The sequence below is a fragment of the Capra hircus genome, chromosome 20, assembly GCF_001704415.2.
Source record: "Capra hircus breed San Clemente chromosome 20, ASM170441v1, whole genome shotgun sequence".
Taxonomy (NCBI): domain Eukaryota; kingdom Metazoa; phylum Chordata; class Mammalia; order Artiodactyla; family Bovidae; genus Capra; species Capra hircus.
In genome coordinates this window covers 1,072,300-1,099,246 of record NC_030827.1, presented here as the reverse complement: position 1 = coordinate 1,099,246, position 26,947 = coordinate 1,072,300, and the positions used below count along the sequence as shown (strand labels likewise).

The window sequence follows — 26,947 nt, the reverse complement described above, 5'->3', positions numbered from 1 at the left end:
AGGTGAGTGATCACACCATTGTGATTATCTGCGTCATGAAGATCTTTTTTGTACAGTTCTTCCATGTATTCTTTCCACCTCTTCTTAATGTCTTCTGCTTCTGTTAGGTCCATAGCATTTCTTTCCTTTATTGTACCCATCTTTGCATGAAATGTTCCCTTGGTATCTCTATTTTTCTTGAAGATATTTCTAGTTTTTCCCATTCTAATGTTTTCCTCTGTTTCTCTGCACTGATCACTGAGGAAGGCTTTCTTATCTCTCCTTGCTATTCTTTGGAACTGTGTATTCAAATGGGTATAGCTTTCCTTTTCTCCTTTGCCTTTAGCTTCTCTTCTCTCAGCTGTTTGTAAGTCCTCCTCAGACAACTATTGTGCCTTTTTGCATTTCTTTTTCTTGGGGATGGTCTTGATCACTGCCTCCTATACAATGTCATGAACCTGCGTTCATAGTTCTTCAGGCACTCTATCAGATCTAATCCCTTGAATCTGTTTGTCACTTCCACTGTATAATCGTAAGGAATTTGATTTAGGTCACACCTGAATGGTCTAATGGTTTTCCCTACTTTCATCAATTTCAGTCTGAATTTGGCAGTAAGAAGTTCATGATCTGAGCCACAGTCAGCTCCTGTTCTTGTTTTTGCTGCCTGTATAGCGCTTCTCCATATTTGGCAGCAAAAAATATAATCAATCTGATTTCGGTGTTGACCATCTGGTGATGTCCGTGATGTTGTTGGAAGAGGGTGTGTGCTCTGACCAGTGCGTTCTCTTGGCAAAACCCTGTTAGCCTTTGCCCTGCTTCATTCTGTATTCCAAGGCCAAATTTGCCGGTACTCCAGGTATCTCCTGACTCCCTGCTTTTGCATTCCAGTCCCCCCTAATGAAAAGGACATCTTTTTGGGGTGTTACTTCTACAGGGTCCTGTAGGTCTTCGTAGAACCGTTCAACTTCAGCTCCTTCAACAGTTTGGTTGGGGCGCAGACTTGGATTACTGTGGTATTGAATGGTTTGTCTTGGAAACGAACAGAGATCGTTCTGTCATTTTTGAGATTGCATCCAAGTACCACGTTTCAGACTCTTTTGCTGACTGTGAGGGCTACTCCGTTTCTTCTAAGGGATTCTTCCCCATAAGAATCTATATAAGAAGGTGGCTTATCACAGACAGAGGGGTCTGACAGGCTGCAGTCCTTGGGGTCACAGAGCATACACGCACCTGCTCAGTTATCACTGGCTGTCCAGGAACTGCCATAAACTAGGGGTAGACTCCCTCTCACCTTCCTGTGCTCTGGGGTACCCCGACCTCCCCACTTTAGTGACGGGAACACACAGAGCAGGTACTGGGGGTGATGAGAAGAGCGCTGGTCAAACCCACAGAGGCAGCAAGTACAGCAGAATGGGGCCGCCAGGGACACGCTGAGGGGCGGTGTGGTGCTGTCGTTTCACACACACAGGCTTCGGCTTTGCACGATGGTAAAGCTCTGGAGATCTGCTGCACGGCGATGTGAGCATGCTCCACTTAAAAGTGGCTGAGATGGCCAGTTCTGCGTTGAGGCTTAAGTGGAAAAGAGCACAGGGGGTTAGGTGGGGCAGGGAACCTGAGCTTATGTGCCCCGCTTGCCAGCCTTCCCTCTGGCTCCCTTCTGGTCAGGAGTGTCTCCAGCAGAGTGTGCACCCCTTCAGGCCTGAGCCACGCGCTTCTCACCAGGACCTCACGCCCTGAGGTCGTAAATGCTTCTCTCCCACATGCTTTGCCCTTGTAAACTCCCTTCTGGTGTCCTGTCCCTCGCAAGTTTTTATCTGTTGACCTGGAATGAAAAAGGGCAAATAACAGTATCCTGACCCCACCCCCAGCAATCATAGCTGCTTGGAGCACTGTGAGAATGTGGGCTTTGGGGCCAGAAGCTGGGAAGAAGTTCACCTTTTCTTCTCTTCAGTTCACTTAGCTCTACGATGGAATAACATGGTTATTCCACATAGCCAAACATGCATAGTTTAAGCAGAGACGTTCAGCCATCTGTAAACTGGTCTTTGCACTGGGAGCCTCTGGGGAGTACAAATCTGAGGATTCTGAGGAGAATTGGGGACACTGGTTCGGGCTTCATTGATTAGGCTGCATAATGACATTTGCGGACAAAGGTCCATCTAGTCAAAGCTATGATTTTTCCAGTAGTCATGTATGGATGTGAGAGTTGGACTAGAAAGAAGGTTGAGTGAAGAAGAATTGATGCTTTTGAACTGTGGTGTTGGAGAAGACTCTAGAGAGTCCCATGGACTGCAAGGAGATCCAACCAGTCAATCCTAAAGGAAATCAATCCTGAATATCCACTGGAAGGACTGATGCTGAAGCTGAAACTCCAATACTTTGGCCACCTGATGCGAAAAACTGACTCATTTGAAAAGAACCTGATGCTGGGAAAGATTGAAGGCAGGAGGAGAAGGGGATGACAGAGGATGAGATTGTTGGATGGCATCACCAACTTATGGACATGAGTTTGAGTAAACGCTGGGAGTTGGTGATGGACAGGGAAGCCTGGCCTGCTACAGTCCATAGGGTCACAAAGAGTCAGACGTGCATGAGCGACTGAACTGAACTGAATGAAATTTGGATAGAGAGGCCTGGGGGTGAGCATGGAGCGTGCCTGCATGCCAAGTCACTTCAGTCGTGTCCTCCTCTTTGTGACTCCATGGACTATAAGCTGCCAGGCTCCTCTGTCTATGAGATTCTCCAGGCAAGAATACTGGAGTGGGTTGCCGTGCCCTCCTCCAGAGGATCTTCCCGACCCAGGGATCGAACCCGAGTCTCTTACGTCTCCTGCACTAGCACCATCTGGGAAGCCCCAAGCATGGGGCAGGCTTTCCCTTCTGGCCTCACGCTCCCGGGAAAGCAGCCTTCACGGGGGCAGCAGCAGTGGCTCACCATCCCTTGGAAGTTCAGGTGGCCTTCTTTACTGTAGGTATTACCGTGGACTATTCTCAGGACAGCCTGGCTCTGCTGCTGCCATCCAACATGGGCTGTCCCTCCTGGCCTGGCCTTCAGCCCCACTGCACACCAGACAGTGGCTGGCTTCCCTGTTAGGCACAGTGGGGCCAGCACCCAGGGCCAACATCACTTTTAAGGGACCCATGAAGACGATTTAATTTCTTTGAAAATTAAAAGAAAAAAAGTGAGTGTTTAGGTCAAGTAACTGTTAAATAATCTTAATGTATTTGTTTTTATACCAGCATAGTTATACATTGGGCTTCCATGATAGGTCAGTTGGTAAACAATCCGCCTGCAATGTAGGAGACCCTGGTTTGATTCCTGGGTTGGGAAGATCCCCTGGAGAGGGAATGGGTGCGCATTCCAGTATTCTGGCCTGGAGAATTCCATGGACTGTATAGTCCACGGGGTAGCAAAGAGTCGGACACAGCTGAGCGACTTTCACTTTCATAGTTATACAATACAAGTTTTAATTTTTTAAATAGACGAAGGTGCCCACAAAGGCGAAAGTACCAAGGGCCCATTTTGGCCCTTGAACCCACGGTGATGTGCCCACTTTCTTCTCTGCTCCTATAATGGCTGCTGTCTGTCCTCCCCGCCCCCACCACCCGCTTAGAGTCTGGAGTATTCTCTCTGGCATTTTATTTATTTTTAGGGACCCATTTCACATGCCCATCCCATCAGGTGGCAATAGCTACTGAGAGCAAGCAATTGGCGAGACGAGTTCAAAAGCCTGTCTGTGGTTCCTGGGAAGAATGTGGTTGTCGTCACTGAGTGTCGTCTCTCTGAGGCTCGGGACGGGAGAGACAGCAAGCATGTTGTGTTCCCGCTTTCCGCCTCCCTTTGCCTTTTACCCCCCACCTGACTCCACATTTTGCAAGACAGATATGCCTTCCACGTGCTGAGCGTCCCGTGATGAAAGATCTAGATGCCTGAAGACCTGCTGATGGGTTGATTGAGGGAGTCTGTGAGTGCCCTGGTCCAGTGTCATGTCCTTTGACATTTCTTCATGTTCTTTTTCTTTTCCCCTTTCAGGCGCCTGAACAAGAATAAGCTCCAGGTCCTCCCAGAGCTGCTTTTCCAGAGCAACCTGAAGCTCACCAGACTGTGAGTAGAGTGAACTTGCATGCTCTGCCTTGTGTCTTGCTTGCATTTTCTGATGCAGAGGATGTGGTTACCTTAGCGCGGGGAGCCTGACCACGTGGAGCTTGGCAGCGAGTCTGCACGTGTGGGCGTCTAGAGCCCGGCTGCAGCGTGTGGGTCCCTGTGCTCCCCTCCGGCCCACCTTTTCTGCTCCCTTCCTTCAGAGAGTCACTGAAGTGGCCGGTGAGAGCTGTGGAGTTAGGCTAGTGCGTCTCTCCTTTATGTGGAGGGAGGAAATCCATCCTTTCACCTGGGTCTGAATGCATCTCAGGGAAATGCCCTGAGGGTGGGCTTGGAGGTGAGTTGGTTCACACAAGACAGTCTCGGAGGGTAGTGGTTTGGATTAAACCTGTCATCCTCACCTCCTTGCTGGCTAGAAGGGTTCCTGCCCTGTGCCTGCTTCCTCCCACTGCCAGTCCGGGAACTCTGGATCTGGAGGTCTGTGATTTGTGTGGGAAAGGAAGAAACACCTTGAACTTTGCTTTCTCTTTGGGATGGTTCAGGATATAATGAAGCGGTGAGGCTTGGAGATGTCTTTGTGTATTTATTCAGCATGAGAGTTTGGAATCTCAAGAACTGGAGAAACACATCCGGATGGAGAGTATGATTCACGAACTGGGGGTATTGGGCAAGTGCTGATTGCCGACAGTGAACAGCTTCATGACTGTATCTGAGTATCTGAAAGTCCTTTTGGTGGTGACTAGTGTATGTTACGGGGTGAATTGCTTGCCCAAGGCTTAACTTTCTGGTTGGAGCAACAAGTGTCTGGCTTCTTAGCGATCAAGCAGTGAGATTTACAACGTGGCTGGGAGGACTGTGACGTTACTGGAGAGGCTTCTGCATGGTGGCCGCCATTCCCAGTCCAACGGCCATGTTTAATACCTATGCATGCGGTCCACTGGTGCATGTAGGCTCCAGGATAAATTGGAAAATATGAAACACATGTTCGCATGTGCACTTAAGAATGAGTTCTGAATTAGGAAACTGTATCTCTGTCTGTACACACGGCGAGAGACTGTAGTCAGTCTCTTGGTGCTGCAGTGGTCTCGCTTGCCTTCTCTTGAGTGCACCTGGACTTCCTCACAATCTTCTCTGGCTGGTACTCCCTTTCTCTTGCTCAGTCCACCCGACTGACTGTGCTAAATGTGGGAAAGAGTGCGCCTCCCTTTCCGCTCTTCCACTCTTCATCCACCTTGATGGATGTGAGGGTGGATGAAGTGCAGTGTGTATCTGGCAGAGCTCAATAAGCAGCACCAAATGGGCAGATGGGGAAACCATTCTGGTTTTTCCCCTCCTCTTCCCTGGAGAGTTCTTTCCTTAAACACTCACTTAATAGCCATCTCTCCCCTCAGCACTACCTTGTGCCTTTCGGCCTGCTTTTAACTAAACCGTGCAAACTGTATGCCGTTCACCTGGACTCTCAGCATCACTTTCCAGCAAACAGAAGGTGCCTGTGGGGCTGGGCTTCCAGGCAGCTTTGAGCAGGTGGGGTCTGAGGGTCCCGCTGCTGCAGGAGGCTGGGGGAGGGGTCTGATTCCTGCTTCGCGCAGACATCAGCGGATGCCCATTTTAGGCGGAGCCGAGCCTGATCTGGGCAGAGGAGGCATTTCAGGCTGCGGTAACAGGTCTCTGAGATGCAGGGTGCAGGCCCAGGCAGGCAGCACAGGGGCGTGGGGAGTCCGGTGTGGCGGCCTCATGGCCGCTTTCTGACTGAGAGAGGTCAGGAGAGCCACTTTGTCATCTGTGCCTAAGTGTCCTCATCAGCAAATGATGAGAGGCCCCCTCTTCCATTCATGCACCTCCCCAAGGAGCTGTCTGCACCCAAAGAGATTACTCTGTGCCTGCATTTTCTGGGGTTTAAAGTGCTCTGCACACATAATCAGCATAGATAACTATTGTTACCATCTTCACAATTTGTTTCTAATCTCCTTTTATGGGAGACTTGAAGGGACGAGGAGCTGCCATGAGAACTGTGATCTGTTACATGGAGCTTTTGCTTCAAGCCAGAGAGCAGAGGTTGGAAAGGTCCATTCCTCTCCAGGCTCCTGGCCAGGCCCAGTGTGACACACAGAGGCACTCAGGAGTGGGTGGATAGATGATAGAGGCCTCAGGTTATGAGCAGTGCACTCAGGGAGCTTTGAATCTTTTATCCATCATTCATTCAGGAAGCTTCTCCCAGGTGCCTGGGCTCTGTGCTGGGTGTTGAGCTACAGACTTGAAGGATGACCTGTACCCATCCCGTCAGGACACACTCTGAATAGCTGCCAAAGAGCTGAGAGCTAAATGTGTATATTTTTCATTGAAGCAGCTTTATTAACCTGGGTTTTGGCTATAATCAGCAATCCCTTTTTCTCTCTGGGCTTGGTCTTTGATTTTTCTTAATGGCCCTCTTGTGTCTTTGTCTTATTTTGTCAGCCACTCCAGGGCCTTTTTGGAAATAAGCAGGGTACAAATTAGAAATCAATAAATGTGCGATCATGAGTGTGTATACATATGCCACTGGCTCTGTTTTAAAAGAGCACTGAATCTCAATAGACGCAGCGAACCATTTTCCAAGGAATGCTAAATGGGGCTGCTGGGTGGCTGTCTCCTCCACAGCCTGCCATGAGGTTTAAGCAGCAATTCTAACACACCTTCTCTTACTAGATCTGTAGACAGAAACTGCTTCGTATTCAATGATTATCTGAAAAACACCTTTTGGAAAAGCTGTGGTCATATTTTAAGACATGTAGTGATGGGAAAGGGAAATGATATTCATTGGGAACCGATGTTATTATAATATTGCTACTAACTAGTGACAGAAGCGGAGAAGGCGGTGGCACCCCACTCCAGTACTCTTGCCTGGAAAATCCCATGGACGGAGGAGCCTGGTGGGCTGCAGTCCCTGGGGTCGCTGAGTCAGACTCGACTGAGCGACTTCACTTTCACTTTTCACTGTCATGCACTGGAGAAGGAAATGGCAACCGACTCCAGTGTTCTTGCCTGGAGAATCCCAGGGACGGGGGAGCCTGGTGGGCTGCCGTCTGTGGGGTCGCACAGAGTGGGACACGACTGAGGCGACTTAGCAGCAGCGGCAGTGACAGAAGTGTGACTAAGATCAGCCTAACCCCCAGGGGAGTGCGCCAGTTCACGTGTGTGAGAAGGCCCGTGGTTGCTGTGGTTGGCTTTATTTATTATCTTTATTTTCTTGAGTGATTCTATTTGTTTATTTTTGGTTGTGCTGGGTCTTCATTGCTAGCCAGGCTTTTCTTCAGTTGCGGCGAGTAGGCACTGCTTTCTTGTTGCAGCGTGCAGGCTCCTCACTGCAGTGGGTTGTTTTCTGTGGCGCACAGGCTCTAGGGCACGCGGGTCTCGGCCGTCTTGGCTTGCAGTCTCTAGAGCGCAGGCTCAATAGTTGTGGCACACAGGCTTAGTTGCTCTGGGTCACGTGGGATCTTCCCAGTCAGGGTGCAAACCCATGTCTTCTGCACTGGTAGGCAGACTCTTTACCACTGAGCCCCCAGGGAAGCCGCTGAGCCCCCAGGGAAGCCGCTGAGCCCCCAGGGAAGCCGCTGTGCCTGGGTTTAGAAACCGCTGGATCCAGGGGCGTGGTGGTGTCATCAGGACTTCGTCTCACGCTCTCCAGCCCTTGGAAGCGTGCACGGGATGGAGACAGCAGCAGGAGACTTGGAGGGGAGTGGCCTAGCAACCAGGGTGGACAGGGTGTCACTGACGACAGACATGCAGAAAAGGACTGAGAGTCGGTTGCTTACCTTGGTCACACCTCCGCCTCTGAGCAGGTGCCTGTGGCTGGTGACACGGTGTCCTCGGATTAACCAGTGTTTTGGCGATGATGGTGTGTGGGTCCTGGGAATGGATCTCCCGAAGGAAAGAATAATTCTGTTATCAGAAGACGGAGCGAGAGACCCCCGAACTTAGACACAGCCGGTGTCTGCAAGTTTATTGGGCATCTAGTCTGTGCATTTCCCTGTGCTTCCATTGAATGGCTTGGATCTTCACAATAACACTTCACGGTGATGGCAGTAGCAAGCACTGCGTCCCAGGTGCTCTTCTGAGTGCTTTACATCTAACTCGTTTGATGCGCCTCATGACAGCGGGGGGTAGGGACCATGACTACTTTTCCACAGACATGAAACTGGGGCTCAGAGGGGTCCAAGAACTTGCCCAGCATCATGCGGTTGCTCAGTGACTGAGCCAGGAACCAAATGTGGGTAAGCTGACTCCGAAGACTGTGCCTTCATTCTCCTACAATTAGCTCTCTGCCTCAATACGCCCATTTTATAGATGAGGAAACTGAGGCTCGGATTTTAAACTACTTGTCTGTATAGCTCATATTTCTAAGCAGCAGCAGCTCTTTTGATTCCGCCTCAGTGTTCAGATTTCAGCCTTCACAGCAATTCTGCAAAGAGAATCATTATTAAATCTACTTCTAAAGCTCAGAAGAATGATCTGATCTACCTAAGTATTCTCTGTTTAGTTGTACAACCAGGATACTCTGGAATGGGGAACAGAGTGCATGTATGTTGCTGCAGAGTATTTCTGTCATGCTGCACTGCTGTGCTAACTATTGTGGGGAGCTGAAGGCATGCTAAAAATGGGAGTTTTCATCAGACCTTGGCTGGTCACCCACACCCCTCAGATGCAGCACCGTCGGATTCCTTGGGGCATGTGTGCAGTAGCCCTGTGTCTACGCTCTTACTCTGCCCTTCAGTACACGGAGCACGAGCCACAGCATCCTGGAGCGCAGAAGAGCCCCGAGGCTTAGGTCATACCACTGTGGTCTGTAGAACACCCAGCAAGGTCTCTGTCCTACCTTGGGCACTCAGTAAATATTAGCTCACTCTAATCCTGAGGTTTTCAGTCTGTCTGCCCTCTGATGGAGGAGGATAAGAGGCTTATGGAAGCTTCCTGATGAGAGAGACTGACTGAGGGGGAAACTGCAGCTTTAGAGTCCCTTGGACTGCAAGGAGATCCAGCCAGTCCATTCTAAAGGAAATCAGTCCTGAATACTCATTGGAAGGACTGATGTTGAAGCTGAAACTCCAATACTTTGGCCACCTGATGCAAAGAACTGACTCTTTGGAAAAGACCCTGATGCTGGGAAAGATTGAGGGCAGGAGGAGAAGGGGACAACAGAGGATGAGATGGTTGGATGGCATCACCGACTCAATGGGCATGAGTTTGAGTAAGCTCTGGGAGTTGGTGATGGACAGGGAGGCCTGGTGTGCTGCAGTCCACGGGGTCACAAAGAGTCAGACACGGCTGAGCGACTGAACTGACTGAATCCTGAGGTAGATTATAGGATTTTCAGGTGTCAGAGCTGTATTTCTGCTCTTTCTTTTCTCTCCCTCCTGACCCAGAGCTGATCTTAAGAGATGGCAGTGAAGGAAAAGTGTTAAAGAGCTGCCAATTACTTGTTATGAGACTATGGGCAGATTATTAATACTCAACCTCTCTGGTCCCATGTTGCTGATCAGTAAAATAGACTATAATAGAACCTCCTTCTCCAGGGTTTTGTAGTACTTGGAAACAGCCCAGGGACAACCTTTAGCATTGAATATAGCACACAGAAAGCGCTCAGTGAAAATGGCCATGGTTAGCTTTTGCCAGCTAGCTGATAGGAATGATGCATATGCTGGGGCTTCGGCATCTCTGATGTCAACATTTGAGAACCTGGCAAAGCGTTTAGGCTCTGAAATAGAGGAGGGTTGAGGGAGGTACCAGGAGTGGGACGATCCCGACCTTCACACTGGCTCTGCCACCCGCAAGCTGTGTGACCTTAGGCATGTTACTTCACCTCTGTGGGCCTGATTCAGAGAGGCTGGGATGGAGCACAGCCTGTTATATGGTCTGTAGATTACTGATTTCTCCTTTCGTGCGTCTCCTTCCAGCTTTCTCTTTTACCTATACACTGGGGCAAAGAGTGAAAAGTTTCTGGTTATTTGGAAATTAAGTGGTTAATGTTGCCAGAAATTCCTTCAAAGAAGCAAAAGACAAGATGAAAACAGTAATTAAAAGCTGTCTGCCTTTCCCCAGATTAGGGAGCTTTGAAGAGGATGAGAGGGACACGGAGTTTCGCAACTGCTTTCTAAGAGTTTGAGTTTGCCAGCTGAGGCTGAGCAGACCCCTGGGGTCCTTCTGGCCCAGGTCTCGGTGGATTCATGGCAGAAGAGTTTGTTACATAGTTGACAGTGGTTTAAAGCCTGACTGAAGAAGCAGCTTTACTAGCAGCGGGACAGAGGCCCCCAGTTATTCTCCAAACAGTCCTGCAAGGTATTTGGCGGATTTAAAAAAAATGCCGCTGGGGTTAAACTGCTGTCCCTCACTTGGGTCAGTGGAGTTCCAAGAGACTCGGGAAGTTGATTGCCAGGCAGCTGAAAACAATCTGAAACGTGGACAGCCAATTTAGCCCCAGGTCACTGGGCTGCTGCCCCCCTCCCGGAGTTGTGAGACCTCAGTTTTCAAGGAACTTACTTGCAGTGAGCGAGCCATCCCCTCGACTGTCATCTTCTGCTTGCTGGCACCTCTCCTTCATATTATCATTTTCTGCCCCAGTCACACAGCCATGAGCATCCATGCTGTGTGCATGCCCCGTCATGTCCAGCTCTTTGTGACCCCGTGGACTGCAGTCCACCAGGCTCCTCTGACCATGGGATTCTCCAGGCAAGAATACTGGAATGGTTTGCGAAGCTCTCCTCTAGGGGATCTTCTCTACCCAGGGACTGAACCCGCTTCTCTGCGTCTCCTGCATTGGCAGGTGGGTTCTACCGTACCAGCTTGGAAGCGCCATGCCCCATATCCCCAAACAAACCAGAAGCTGCATTTCTACATCTGTGCTTTGCTAAGTGATCTAATGTCTTTTTTTGTTTTTTCTTTAAATATTTATTTATTTGACTGCTTGGAGTCTTAGCTGTGGCGTGTGGGATTTCTCTGAAGCAGTCCAATAGTGGAGGAATAAGTCAGGGAACTGCCCAGACCTGGGTTTGGATCCCACCCTCTGCTGACTGACCCTGGGCAAGTGACCTCAACTTTCTCAGTCTCTGGCTGATTAGCTAGACAACAGGGATACTAGTCAGAGCTCCTGTCTTAGTTTGCTGGGGCTGTGACGATGAAGTACCTCAGACCAGATGGCTTAAATAACAGGAATCTGTTTCCTCACAGCTTACAGCCTAGCAGTTTCAGATCTGAGTGCTGGCAGGGCTGGCTTCCGGAGGCCTCGCTCCTTGCCTTGCAGCCAATGGTCTTCTTCTTGTCCTTCTGCTGCGGTTGTCCTGTTCACGCTCGCCCATGATGTCCCACCCTTCTGTCGCAAGGACACTCATCATGTTGTGTTAGGGCCACCCGATGGCCGCACTCAACTTAGTGAGCTCATTAAAGACCCAGTCTCCAAATAGCGCTACGTTTTGAAGTACTGGGGGCAGGAACTCGAACAAATGATTGAACACATGAGCACATAGTAGATCCCAAGTGTTTTCTGCGTATTTCCTGTGAATCAGACACTCTGCGTCAGGTAGCTTCTCTTCCTGGTGGCTCAGTCGGTAAAGAATCTGGTTCCAATGCAAGATTCAGTCCTTCCAATCTGGAAGATCTCCTGGAGAAGGCAATGGCAACCCTCTCTAGTACTCTTGCCTGGAGAATGGACAGAGGAGCCTGGCGGGGTACAGTCCGTGCTGTCTCAAGAGTCAGACACTGCTGCTGCTGCTGCTAAGTCGCTTCAGTCGTGTCCAACTCTGCGACCCCATAGACGGCAGCCCACCAGGCTCTGCCATCCCTGGGATTCTCCAGGCAAGAACGCTGGAGTGGGTTGCCATTTCCTTCTCCAGAGCAGGAAAGTGAAAAGTGAAAGTGAGGTCGCTCAGTCGTGTCCGAGGGTCAGACACAACTTAGCGATTAAAGCACCACCATTCTCAGGTTTAGGAGGTTAGATACTCCGTTATCCCCATTTAGATATAAACAGTCCTAGAGATTTAGACAGCTTGCTCACGGTCACTGGCAAAGCTAAAATTCAAACTCAGGCTTGCCCGAGCCCAGAGCGCGCGTCCGCACCACAGTTCCCATGCTAGAGTTGTAAGAAGTTAGTAACTAAAGTGCCAGCACTGCCTTATAGAAGCCCAGCTAGTGCTGCAGTTTTTTATGTCTCTGAAGCCCTACGTGAGCCCAGCCTTGTTGGATGACTGGAATCCTGTATCTCTGCCTTCTGCTTCTCGGAGATCCTTTTGCAGCCACCTGAGTCTTCCAATTCTGCACTAACCTTTAAAACATAAGTACATGCAATGTGTGTCTCCATAAAATTCTGCATTCATGTGAAACGGTGCTATAAAAGTGAAAAACCAGTGGAGAAAACAAAAACCATACTACTCAGCTTTCCAGCAGAGTTGTTATCTGATGTGGTAAAATGGTAATAGGATGAGGGGAAAGCCAATCCATCGGGGGAGGGGGGAGAGGGGCTTCAGAGACTGCCTGCCTGGAGCTGGATCCAGGAGCGCTGTCCCGCTTCTGGGCTGGCCCAGCCTTCAGAGACCAGGGGCAGATGGTGAGACCAGCCTCACCATTGCAGACGTGGGGTCACTTTTTCCAGGGGCACAGCTACCTCAGTCTTAGGGAAAGAATCCTCGCCCACTGGAGCTCTGCTTCCTCCTCCAACATGCCCCCAGCCCCCAAGCGCTACGGCAAGACCAGCCTTCCTCTCGCTTTATGACAGGCTTCACCACGTGCTTGAAGACGGGTTCAGCTTTAGTCTGCGTGTGGACAGATAACGGATTGCAGGGGCACCCTGGCACTCTTGGGGTTTCTGTTTTGTGTGAGTCGCGTTCACTGTAGTGCCTGAAGCTGGAGCGAGGGAAGGAAGTCAAGCAAGGTTTCTGTTCTCCCTTCACTGAGACTTTATCCAACTGAGCACAGAAGCCTTTGGCCTTGTTCATACAGTTGATTGTACTTTGAATAATACTTTGAATTGCCTTATAGACTCATCCTATCGAATAAAAGGGCTAGAAGTAAAAGTTATCTGGACCAGCATTTTTCAACCTTGACTGCATATCTGAATACCTGGGAATCTGGTTAAAATGTGGACTCTGGTTCTGCAGCTCTGGGGTGAGAACTAGGACTCTGCATTTCTACTTGGCCGCACTTTGCAGAGCAAGGATCCAGACTGCAGTGGTTCTTAGACTGGCCTATAGAAAAAAATTCCTTTGCGGTCCTAGTTAAAATGCTGATTCCCAGGCCATGTCCCCAAGGACTCTTGTTCACTGGATCTGGAATGAACCTAAGGATCTGACTCTGTAAGTAGATGATTTTGGTGTAGGTCACCCACCCATGGGGCATAGTTTGGGAAACACTGATCTAGCACAACCCTGTTATTTTGTAGGTTGGGGAGCAGGAAAGGCAGCAAACATTTCACAAGCGCCTACTGCGCGCGACACTCCTTATGCACTTGCCATCCCGGCCCTCCAAGGCAGGAGTGTTTGTGCCCATTGCACAGATGATGAAACTGACCAGGAATAAGCCCAGCTTGTTCTGACCCCCAGTTCGGTGTATTCTCCTGTTTTTGTGCTGCTGGTGCTGAAATGCGTCTTGAAAAAGACAATAGGTGGGTGGTAGGGGGAGGGGAGAATAAGAGAGCAGTCATGGAACTCTGAAGCTTTCAAGACTCAGGGTTTGTGCTTTTATGCTCATATGAACATATATGAACCCATGCTCGTATCTGAGATCTAGGATATTAAGACTTGAAACATTAAAAGAGAAGAATTTATAGACTTAAATGCATGTTTGCAAGTACCTTTCTAAGTTCCCTACAATTTATCAGAGATAGAGTGAGGTTTTATGTTTTCCAGTTCTTTAGCCCTTTGGGCCAGCAGGAGAATCTTCTAAGGTGATCAGGCAATACTTGCATTTGAGTACATTCTGCCAGCTTGGAAAGTTTTTACATTTCTTTTTTTTAAGAAAGAAAACCAAGCTGTGACTTTACAATGCTTTGGAATTACAGAATATGCTTGTAATTTTTACAATTCTGCACAGACTTCTTTGCCACATCTGGTTGATATTACTGGCAGGAATATATGGGGGAATAAGCATGGGCTGGAATGTGAAACATCCCACAAAATGAGTTTCTTATAGGTTGCTGTATAAAACATTTTGAGTTTCCCTCTCTTTGGAAGCGTGGCTTAAGTGACTTCATGGATTTAGTATTTTCTTTGGTTCGAACGCAAAGGTTTTTGCTGGCCTACTTAGTGGGGGTTCCAAGACACTTTTCTGAGGATGTATGGAAAGGGTTAAGATTTGAGAGTGAGGCCATGGGTCAGGATGGGAAAAGCCACCCTTGGAGGAAGTCAGACCAACCTGTGATGAAAAGCGCTGGACCCTGGTGATGGTTGGAACCCTGGGGGCCAACTGAATTGCTACAGGAAAAGGAAGAATGAAGGGAGAGAGGGTTACATGGGTAAGGACTTGGGAGACCTCATGAATCTTCGCTCAGCTGGTGAGCTGGTGAGCATAAAACAGCTGATGGCAAGAAGAGGTTGAGTTCTTGCAAAGCCAAAAGCTTTGGCCCATCTGTGGGAAAATAGAAAAATCAAACAAACTCCCATGCTGATCCTGGCACATAGTCAGTTCCCTATCGGGGACATTCTTGCTTAGTTCCCAGGCGGAGAAAAGACTGTTTTACCAGGGACAGTTCAAGCATCCGCTGAGTACCCACTGCGTGCGTCACCACCGCGTGCTGGTTGTTGGGATGCTGAGTCCAGAATGCAGACGTGTCTCATCTCTGCCCGGAGGGTATGAGCACGGGCCCTTTGCCACCTGGCTCCTCGCAGGCTTCCTTGGCCGGGACCCACCTGCAGAGTTGGAAACTTTCTGCAGAAGAACATGTGCTGTTCTCAGCACCCTGCGGCATGCGGTGGAGTTGGCCAGGCTTGGCCAGGCTGTGTGGACAAAGCCAACGGTGCTCGTAGAGACCGTGATGTCTGGTGGCAATATAGCCCTTTCCTGAAGATGACAATCAGAGGCCAACCTTCACCCATACCTCTGGACCTGCTCCTCCTTATCTAGGGCTAGAAACTCTCAGGGGACTTGAACACGTCACGGAAATATCACACTGCATATAGAAATGTATCAGCCTTGTTAACATGAGAAGACCCCAGGCACACATCCTCCAGTTGCCTAAATGATGGTACTGTACCCCTGTCTCATAATCTTGACCTGTTTGTTCTTGAATCACATTCAGTATCAACTGAAACCTTTCTCATTTTCAAACACCACTTGGGAATCCCTCCAGGGGACAAATAGCATTTTAATTTGATGTCCCAAATTCTAGCCTAATTGTGAATTATACACATACACAGAAGTCTGTAATGGTGGCTTTCTTCTGGCGGTCCTAGGGATCCTGGATTTGAGCATCAGTTTCCATTGGTAAAGTTTGCAGTCCATTTACAAATCCTGGAGCCTAAAGCTTGTAATGAAAGTGTTGACACAGTATTAACAACAGCAAAACTATGATAACACAGTACTGTCCAAACCGAACAGAAACGGAGAAGTTTAAGTAAATTTCACGCTCCTTGCCTGAATGTGGTGTGCTGGGCCTGAGTTTTTGATTCATAGTTTAGAATAAGATTCTAATGTTTTATTCACGACGCCCCTTTCTTGCATCGTTCCTTCCCTGATTCTCCTCGCCCTGCTTGCGGCGATGTGGCCTGCATGGAAGCCTGGGTGTGTCTTGATCGGCGCTGCCTGTTGTGTAGCCCAAAGTCCTCCCCGTTGGTGGTGAAGTGGAGGGTTCAGCTAGGGAGCCGATAGTTTGCCTATCATTGGCGTGTCTAGGGCTCTGGACCCGCTTTTGATTAAAATATACGTGCCAACATTTCTCTCAGTGGGGAGGAAGCATCTTGACTTTGAGAGGTCAGGATGCTCCAAGGGAGAAAACTGCATTTCTAAGAGGGTAAAAGGGTAAGGGTAGCCAAGGATTGGTCCCCTCCATCTCAGTTTCATTGAATTTGGAATTTAGGAAACTCTGAGCCATATGCAAATGACATCACCCTTATGGCAGAAAGTGAAGAGGAACTAAAAAGCCTCTTGATGAAAGTGAAAGAGGAGAGTGAAAAAGTTGGCTTAAAGCTCAACATTCAGAAAATGAAGATTATGGCATCTGGACCCATCACTTCACAGGAAATAGATGGGGAAACAGTGGAAACAGTGTCAGACTTTATTTTGGGGGGCTCAAAATCACTGCAGGTGGTGACTGCAGCCATGAAATTAAAAGACGCTTACTCCTTGGAAGGAAAGTTATGACCAACCTAGATAGCATGTTCAAAAGCAGAGACATTACTTTACCAACAAAGGTCTGTCTAGTCAAGGCTATGGTTTTTCCAGTGGTCATGTATGGATGTGAGAGTTGGACTGTGAAGAAAGCTGAGCACCGAAGAATTAATGCTTCTGAACTGTGGTGTTGGAGAAGACTCTTGAGAGTCCCTTGGACTGCAAGGAGATCCAACCAGTCCATCCTAAAGGAGATCAGTCCTGGGTGTTGTTTGGAAGGAATGATGCTAAAGCTGAAACTCCAGTACTTTGGCCACCTCATGCGAAGAGTTGACTCATTGGAAAAGACTGATGCTGGGAGGGATTGGGGGCAGGAGGAGAAGGGGACGACAGAGGATGAGATGGCTGGATGGCATCACTGACTCAATGGCCGTGAGTCTGAGTGAACTCCAGGAGTTGGTGATGGACAGGGAGGCCTGGTGTGCTGCGATTCATGGGGTCGCAGAGAGTCGGACACAACTGAGCGACTGAACTGAACTAAGCCATAGATCAGAAAGACCTAACTTTAATAATTTTTAAAAAGTGAAAATCAATGGTAGCAATAGAGAAAGAAAGGCTGGGTCATCCATGTTATTAATATCACGGCCCAATCATCTCCTTCCTGTGTCTTTATATCTCCTCCACTCCCCCTTTTATTTCAAAAGCAAATGCACATAGCCGTCAACAGCACACACAGACACGGTGAAACCTTCTCTTTGCATGAGAATCTCAGACAGATAAATGAAGATCCCTTACAGACTGCGGAATCAGAGCACAGATATAATTCCACTTTAGTGCACGATACTGACTTTTAAATGAGCTCACATTATTGAGCAACGCTCTGAGGAGATACCAGAGGTCAGGACAGCAGCCGTGGTGGTGGAACAGGAGACACTTTGTCTCCTTGGCTCACGTAATTGGTGTTTTTGGTGCACAGAGATGGTAGCAGCAGATCTGTGTCAGAGACAGTAAATTATTAGTGTAAGTGTTTTCTGGCCTCCAGAGAGAGCTCCTCTGTTCCCTGGAAGAGACGCGCCTGGGCCAGGCTTCTTCCCGAGACCTGCAGCGATGGTCACCCCACGTTCCAACACGAAGCACAGCTTTGTCGCCCACTCGTTCCCGAGGGCTCAGCCACTGGACAGAATTATCTTGGGAAATAGTTGTTATGGCTTCTGCTGCCAACGGTACTGTCTGCAGACCCTCTTGCCCCGTGCATGGTACTTCCTGTGTGTAAGTGAGAGTGAAGGGTGGGGGGTCATCAGGCCTAATGAGGTCGAGAAAGCAGCAGCAGTGAGCCTTGTTGCCCAGGAAGTGCGCACTTGCCCGTTTTTCCCTGAGTGGGGAGTCCCTGATAGGAGTGGCGGGACAAGCGGGTAGAGCTTGTCACCCTGCATCGTCTACTGACATCACCCGGGTGCGTGTCACCATCCTTTCAACACGAGACGACTGCAAGGACCTCCCCACTAAATCGACCTGCTTCTACTCATGTTTCCTTTTTATCCATCATCCATTTGACAGTTACCGTGATTGTTTTCCATCAAATCAGATTTCATTCCCCCAATAAAACAGTCCATGAATTCCTATCATCCTAAGAATAACCCCAAGCTCCCACATCACAGCCCGGCCCCCTATTCTTCTTCGTGCTATCCTAGGACACGCTTCCCACTTCCACCGCACTGCAGCCTCCGAGCCTTCTTCCTAATGCTCCCACACTCCCATCCCTTTCTCAGAGCGTGGCCTTGGCCTGTGCACTCCCTTAGAGACCCTTTCCTGATCACCCTACCCGCAGTAGCATCCCTTCCTTACTAGCCACCACTGTCTATAACATGATCTAGTTTTATTTTCTTCGTAACACTTATCACTACCCAAAGCTCTTTTGTCCATTTATTTGTTTATTTTCTGCTTGCGCAACCCCCAGGAGACTGGAAGCTTCCTGAGGGCTGGGATTTTGTTTGTCTTGTTGACTCTGTAATTGGCTACCACTGCCCCTAACGTGGAGCGGGCACTGCGTAAGTGTGCTATAAGGGAGTGAATGAGAGAAGGAACTTGGACTTTGCACAGTCTGCTTTTCGCTCTCAGCACATGATCAAAGGCACCTTCTGCTCCAGACCAGCACGGTCTGCTCATTGCTCTGAAAAAGTCCCAAATAATATTTAATAGCATATGTGTACATGTATGGTTTCCCTGGTAGCTTTACAGTAAAGAGTCCGCCTGCAAAGGAGGAGACCTGGGTTCGATCCCTGGGTTGGGAAGATCCCCTGGAGGAGGGCATGGCAACCCCCTCCAGCGTTCTTGCCTGGAGGGTCTCATGGACAGAGGAGCCTGGTGAGCTGCAGTCGACAAGGTTGCAAAGAATGGGACCTGACTGAGTCACATATAAGCACTCATGGACACAGACACACACTTGGTAATATTGTGCCGACACAAGAGTGAGGATAAGACTAGCACACTGGCCTTCTTCCCCTTGTTTCTAGACTCTGTTTGTTTTACGCTCTGCAAGACAAATTACTCGGGTTTAAAAAGTAGAAGGATCCTGTCCTGGGGTCCTGAGAGGGCCGTCGTGGGATGAGCCCATCCACACACAGATATGCCTTGCAGCACAGGTGTGAGCTGACTTCAAGGGCCACTAGGGTGGGATTTCAGACTTCCACCAAAGAGAGAGAAAGAGCTCACGCTGGGCTCCTCTGCTGGCAGATGTGAGCCAATGTCCGGGACTGAGAGCTGGGGAGGGAATGTTATTTTTTGATGCTTATTTCAAAGACCTGGGAATAATATTCTGTGACACAATGAAATGAAAAGATAAATTGTGTTTGCTTCATCTTCAGGCCTCACTGATTTTTTTTTTTTTTAACTTCTAATGGGCATTGAAAGGAATCGTCTAGCTATTGGAAGCCTCAGCTCAGTGAAGGCTTTCCAGAAAGCCTTTGAGACCTGTGGGGACTCAAAACAAACCCCAATCTTAGCATGAAAAAAGAATAGATCACACTCATTTACTGAGCATTGACCTAAACCTCCAATTATTTTTTTGAGATCTAAACCAGAGGTTGTTTGAAAGACATCTGGTGAATTAGTCCAAACCTGAAGTCAACCATGTCTTCTGAAATAATTGAACCAGAACCACACTGGAACATCAAAATATTAATGTTTTCCAAACGGACTGTCTCTGGGTTTCTGACCGGCGTAGCTAGAGCACCAGCCTACTGTTTGTTCCCCCTTTCCCTTACCCAGGCCTCTGCCCCTACCTGTCACTTCTCCTTTCTGCAAACCTGGCATCAATTAGCAGTGGGCATTTGCCAGTGCCGCCCTGGGAAGGCAGGCCCTCCAGGCTCACTGTACTGTTGCCTTGGTGAGAAGAGAGACCCACTTACTACCCTCCGTTCCATGATATGGGGAAAAGAGGAGGTGTCTTTTCCTTAGACGGATGGGGGGATGGAATCATAGGATGGAGAGGAAGGAAGAACCCCAGGAATGAGAAAGAGAGGGAGGGAGGAAAAAGAACATCACCAAATAGTAAATAGGGAACAGAGATGGTAAAGATAAAGACTCAGTGAAGGGGCGAGGAAAAGGAAGAGCGAAAGTAGGAGTCTTTGGGGGAAAACTGATCTCTGGTTTGCTTTGGTCTTTTTCTGCTTGCTCCCCAAGGCAGCTGGAAGAATTTCTGATCACACACGTGCCCCTCCATTCTGTTCCAAGCTCTGTGTCAACCCTTGTCTCTACAGCAACCCCTCAGGAGGCAAGAGCATCATCTTCCCAGAACCCCAGGTCTGGATGGCTTTTCTAGACTTTCTAGAAATAGGCCTTTGTTTTTGCAGCTGGGAACCTGTGGCACCATGCAGTAGAGAACTCACAGACCCCAGCCCTGGGGTCCCTAGGCCGGGGCTGTGGGCAACTCACAGACCCCAGCCCTGGGGTCCCTAGGCCGGGGCTGTGGGCAACTCACAGACCCCAGCCCTGGGGTCCCTAGGCCGGGGCTGTGGGCAACTCACAGACCCCAGCCCTGGGGTCCCTAGGCCGGGGCTGTGGGCAACTCACAGACCCCAGCCCTGGGGTCCCTAGGCCGGGGCTGTGGGCACAGCCCAAGCAAGACACATTCTTGCCTTTGCCATGAGTTGTCAGTAAGTGGCAGAGAAGAGAAATCATGGAAGAAGGATCATTGATTTACTAGAAATTAAGGATTGGGGTTTCCAGGGGTGAGCAGTTTCTCTTTTAAGAGCAAAGATATTCACTTGCGAGAGGTGATCTTGGTGATAGATTTGCTCATCCAAGTAAGGATGAGCAGTTCTTACCTGTGAAAGGGTTGTTGCGAGTATGTGGTTATTGCCATGACATGCTTGAGGAAGGGAATCCAAAGAATCAACCTCACTTGAGAGTCATTGCAAAAAATGAATCAACAGAATAGGCGAACAGGAGGAAGATGCAGAGGCTGGTCCCCGAAGGTTTCCACCCTGGCGTTGAAAGGGCACCATCGAAAGGAAGTGAGGAGGAAGTCCTCTTAGAGGGTGGGGGGTGATGGCTGAGGGCTGCTTCTCAGACCTTGCAGCCCTCCCAGGGGCAACCAGCATGGTGCATCTGAATCTCCATCTCCTTTTAAGAATTTCAGAAGTTAAAAACCCAGAGTCAGCTTGGTATCCACTTCAGCATCACTTTTTCCCCATTCCAGCTAGTTACCTCTGAGGACACATCCTGTATAAGGAGGCTGATCATTTAAGGAAAAAGACCCCAGCCTGTTATTTATAAGCCAACAGCTGCTGAGGAACTGGCCAGGTTTTCTTGGTGGGCATGAACACTGCACCCTGCTTACCTGTCATCTATAAGCGTTTACCTGCAGTTAATTAGCCAGAGTTCAGTGTGGAATCCCCAGTTGTGTGCTAATGATGGCAACCCTCCCCTCCCAAGGAGTGCTGATTTCCCATCTCAGCATGAGGGGCTTCAGTAATACCTCTTTTCAGTGGTATAATTTGATTTCTCTCTAGGAGGCTGCTCTGGTCCTAGCTCACTTAGCACTAAATCTCTCACTACATATTCTCCTTACTTAATCTTTTCAGGCCCCAGCCCAGCCCAGCCCTCTTATTTATTTATCTGGGGCCCTGTTTACTTCCCTGTTGTAAATTACTTCTGGCTCCTGGCCGTCTGATCACTGCAGTCGTAGACTAATAGCTCAGAGCTGCTGCATTTGCCTTGTGTGATGAGGCAAATAATATGCTTAACTTATGGGAGAGAAGTACACCCTCCATTTATTTCAGTGGGGGAAATATTACTCAGGGGAAAGGGCCAAATCATTTACCTAATGGCTGCTGGTGTAATTATGGATAGAATTATGTGAAACAAATTGCCATGCTCATAAGTCTACACCTCCAGTGTCTCAGAGGCAGAGAGGGAGTTCTGGTGGCTGGCGTGGTCGCTGACTCTCTGAACGCATTCTGGTTTGCTTGGCAAGGCAGATGCTCCTCCCCAGCTCCCAATTCTAAACAGCTATGGCCGAGGTGGGCAAACGACAGTCTGCAGCCCCCTCCAGCCCGCTGCCACCTGCTATTGTAAATAAAATTTCATTGGCACTCAGCCACAGCCACTCACTTTCATACTGTCTGTGGCCCTATCTCTGCTCCAGTGGCAGAGGGCCTTAGTTCTTGGCAGGAAACTGTATGGCCCTCAAAGCCAAAACTATTTATAATGTGGCCCTTCACAGGAAAAGGTTGCTGATCCTTGCTTTGCCAAAAGAAGAACCTTCTGGCACATATGTTATATGGAGATGGAGAGATTGATTTAGATCTCTCCCCGTAGCTTTCTTTTTTCAGATAATTCAACTCCATGGTAAGGAGAGGTGATGGCAACAGTGTGCTCATCACTTGCTCCGTAGAGCTTCCACATCTATTCATGCGGCTTCTCTCAACAGCTGTGTGGCTTAGTAGGGATTATGAACTCATTTGGCTGAAGAAAACACTGAGACTCTGAAAGGTGAAGTGTTTTGCCCAAGGTCATTCGGTAAGGCAGTTGCAGGGCTGGGGTTCACACCTTGCCTGTCTGGCTCCAGATTCCATCTTTTTTCACCTTAGCCTCTCAGCAAAAAAGAAGGATGAAGGTGTTGGCACTGGGAGAGGGTTTTTCTCGGCTTTGCCCCTCTCTGCAGAAGGCTGTTGAAAGGGAACGTATGAGCACCCAAGTCGCAAGAAATGTGGAAAACTCAAGAAATGAGGGGGGCCTTGTTTTCTCGCATCCGCACTTGTGGGGAGGCTGTTGGAGTGGACCCAGGAGTGCTTGTTGTGTTGGGAAACCTAACAGTTGCTTGTCAGACAGCAAGAGAAAGCCCAAGAGGAAAAGGCCTGGGTGATGGCGAGCTTATTTCATGGTTCGCGTCGCCTGTGCGATGCTCATCGCCAGAGGGAAAACAGGTCCATGTGGTATCCTCACAGGGGAGGTGGACGCCGCCAACTCTGCGGCAGGCAGGCTGGAGGGGGAGCCTTAGCTCTTGCACTCTCTGGGAGCAGTTCTCTTGGCTTTGGGGCCGCCTCAAGCCAGATCCAGACACCCTGAACTTCTACCGTGACTGTGGGCAAAGTGAGGGGTCCACAGATATCACCAGTGTAGCTGTAGAAATCTCAGGTTGAAAACAGATGCAAAAGCACCTCTTCCAAAATAGTGTTTACTCTCTGAACCGAAAGAGACAAGAAGGTATAGTGGAATAATGGTAAACAGCACAGCCATGTCACAGCAGCTACCGTTTGTTTGGTGTTTAGAAAGTAGCAGGCATTGCCCTGAACCCTATTACCTCTATTGTTGTTTCGTTCAGTTTCCAAGTCGTGTCTGACTCTTTTCAACCCTGTAGACCGCAGCACACCAGGCTTCCCTGTCCTTCCCTGTCTCCCAGGGTTTGCTCAAACCCATGTCCATCGAGTCGGTGATGCCAGCCAACCATCCTATCCTCTGTCTCCCCTTCTCCTCCTGCCCCCAGTCTTTCCCAGCATCAGGCTCTTTTCCAGTGAGTGGGCTCTTCACGGCAGGGCGCCGGAAAAGACCATCTTTATGATCTCATCTGATCTTCAGCATCATCTTGTGAGATGGGCATTTACTGAAGAGGGAAGAAACTCAGCGATGATAAATAATTTGCTCAAGCTAATGTGTCAGCGGTGGAGCTGAGAACTCCATCTGCCTGACCCCTTAATCAGTCCATGTACCAAAGGTGGGAAGTGAGGCAGCCACACACGCGGTCAACGTGTCATAGACCAACCGTGCCGAGTGCATACATAACTGTTCTTTTCTGGCCTTCAGTGTCCAGTATTTGAAAGGATATAACAGCCAGGGCTGTAGAAACAGTCGAGGGTGATGACATGTTTCCAGCATGAACCTGTTTTGTGACTCATGGTAAGAGCTGTGTGCTCGTCTCCGTTCTCTTAATTCTTCCCATAGCTGATGAGACACAAACTCGAGCTTTACTGCGACTGCCGTTCTTGTCTCTGATGCACTGCTGAGCTCTGCAGGGAGTGGAATACCAGACCCAACCTCTCCCTTGGGGGCATTTTCCATCTAAGCTGGATGTACATTTATCCGTGTATGAGTGGTTGTACCGTTATGAACCCAACCAGGGAGAAGGACCATCAACAGATATAGGAGAGCAAAAGGTATTAGCGTCACATGCATGACAGGGAAAGTTACATTTTAGAGAAAGTCTTTTTTTTTTTTTTTTTTTTCAATTCATTTTTCTTTGCTGAGGCAATAGAAAGCAGAAGGAGATGTAGAAATAGGCAGGTAGGACAGGTGAGGGCCAGCTGTCACTTCTTTTTTGCTCGACTGTGAAGGCTCTTGGTTCTGGCTCCTCCTCTCCTGGAGCTGGCATGGACTGTGATGTGCTGATGAGTTGGGCTTCCATAGCAGAATTAGAAACACAAGAGAATTAACAGAGACTTCCCTCGTGGTCCAGTGGTTAAGACTCTGCACTCTACTGCAGGGGATGTAGTTTCCAACCCTGGAAACTGAGATCCAGGGAACTGAGACCCCACATGCTACGCAAGGCACAACCAAAGCAAAAATAAACAAGCACACTGAGGACTGCAAAACAGCCCAAATGGAGAGAGAGGCAGTGACTGAACGTAAGAGACAGGAAGGTGATTTTAAAAAAAGAGAGCGAGAAAGAAAGGAAAGGAAAAGAAAATCCACATTGTTGGTGGTGTTCTCTGCTGCACTCTGTGCTCGGCAGGGTCTTTCTCCAGCGTCTTTATGTCTTCCTCCCAACCCTGTGAGGCGGGTGTTGGTCATCTGCATTTGCACTGAAGGAAAGGATTTAAAGAACTGAAGGTCTCAGAGTTAGGAAGAGATGGACACGAGATCAGAGCCCTCTTCTTTGCAATTCAGGAGCTTATTTATTATACGCTCCACCCCAGAGGATCTGTCATCACGCTGTGAACAAGAGATACCGCCTTCACTTCTTTCTGATGACATCCCAACTGTCTCCAAAGAATTCTAGAAATCACGCCAGGGGCTGTGTGTGGCTTCTTGGGATCTGACCACTTCCTCCCTCGAGGAACCTGGCTTCCGGGGACTCTCAAGGTTAGCACAGACAGAAACGTGAAGCAAAGTGGAGTAAGGAAGAACCAAGCAAGCATCAGTGATGAGAACACAAAGCCATGGTCTTGGGCTGGTGTGAGGGCACCAGGACCGGAGCCCGCTGGCTGGCTGGCACTCTCCGAATGCCATCTCATGCCTCTCCGCCTCGTGGCTTCCTCCCTCATGTCACTTTCTGACGGAGCTCTGGCAGACTGGCACAATGTCCTTACAGCTTTGCGGTCAGGGAACCAAGAGTCTTCTCTGTTGCTCATTCCAGAAGATTCTCAGGGCAGGACTCCTGTTGGGTCTGGCTAGAGCCATGTGCCCTTCTTTGGACTGGTCGTTGTGGCCAGATTCTAGGAGCTCTGATTAACCCAGTGTGCGTCACATACTGGAAAAAAGCAGAGTGGATTCTAGGCATCCAGAGACTAGAGCCAGCATGCCTCCGCCAGGAGGAGCTCTGATTAGGATGCATGCTGAAGATCGCAGCCAGCCTAATGTTCCAGGTACTAGCTAGGCTGCTTCAAGACAGCAGTCATGCCTAGAACGCCTTGCAATTTCATTCCCGGGTCCTCCCTAAAACAGGGAAAAGTCATCTGCAGCTATCGCCAGGAATGACCCAAGGGAGCTTAAAAAAAAAAAAAAAAAAGCCAGATTGAGATGACATCAAGGCTGATGAAGGGTGAACATTAGAATTCATAGGCTGGGAAAATAATGAGGAGAAGGGATGCAAACTTAGAATGGCCATGCCTTTGTTTCCAGATCCTAGAAACTTGACAGGATATTAGGAGAACAGAGAGGACTTGATGGGATTCCTGACTTCACCTCTGACTCCCTCCCCAGCTCTGACTCTGGCCCACGTCTTTGCTCACTCTTGCCATAGCTGGCCTTTGGCAGTTCAGAGATTCACCATGATTTGTTTTCTCTGCATCTTTGTGCCTTCTCAGTCGTACCTGGAAGGCTTTTCTCACATCCTGCTATCTGAAAGTCAGCTCTTGTTTATCTTCCTCCGGGAAGCCTTCCCTGCTGATGCTAGTTTTATTTATTAGAAAGACTGCTTCTGGGCCCCTGCCATTTGAGCACTAACCATGCCAACTCCAAATCTGATGTTTTGTCTGCCTTTCCCACCAGACCGTGAGCTGCTTGTGAGTTAGGAATTGTGTTTTTATTTTTTATTAGCAGGGTTTAGTGCAGGGCTAAAATATTTTTTTAATGGAAAAACTGAATAAATGGTGTCTTAGTGGAAGCTGCTATAACCAAACCCTATACATTGGTGGCTTAAATAACATTTATTTTTTACAGTTCTGGAGACTGGTAAGTATGAGATCAGGGTGCCAGCACCATTGGGTTCTGGTGAGAACTCTTGCTGGCTTGCAGAAGGCCATCTCCATGAGGTGTCCTTGCATGAGGATGAGATGGAGGGAGAATAGGAGAGAGGGCCGGAGGGAGAGAGAGCGGGGGAGAGAGGGAGAAAGAGGGGGAGAGAGAAATAGAGGGAGAATAGGAGAGAGAGAGAGGGAGAAATGGAGGGAGGGTAGGAGAGAGAGAGGGGAGGGAGAGAGAGGGAGGGAGAGAGCGAGGGCTCTGTTCTTTTCTAATAAGGGCACTAATCCTAACTTGACGACCACCCACCCTGACCTTATTTAAACCTAATTGCCTCCCAAAGGTCCCACCTCCACATACATTGAAGATTAGGACTTCAACTCATGAATTTTGAGGGAAACACAAACATTAAACCCGTAACAAATGGGAAGTAGTGCTAGAGAGCAGCTGTTGATTTTATGGAATTCATTATCTTCGAAGCATTTGAGGTGGAAGATTTGAACATCCACTTCACATCTAGAGGTGCATTTCCCAAATAGGTTCCATCTTAATAGATGTTCAGAAAGAAGCACCCTGATCAAGCCTGTCTGGGAGATACTGTGCCAAAGGCAGTATGGGATGTTTTTGACTGTAGGGCTTCTCAGGGCCTTTATCATGTTAATATCCACTGGAAATTTCCAAG

At 48.9% G+C, this 26,947-nt stretch overlaps 1 protein-coding gene across 1 annotated transcript in view; it reads left to right on the top strand.

Annotated features, from left to right (window-relative positions):
* SLIT3 (slit guidance ligand 3) overlaps positions 1-26,947 on the top strand; it is a 719,548-nt gene that overhangs the window by 126,555 nt on the left and 566,046 nt on the right. Inside the window, exon 4 of the mRNA XM_018065519.1 lies at positions 4,012-4,083. Coding sequence (XP_017921008.1) covers positions 4,012-4,083 — 72 coding nt within the window. The remainder of the gene's footprint in view (positions 1-4,011; positions 4,084-26,947) is intronic.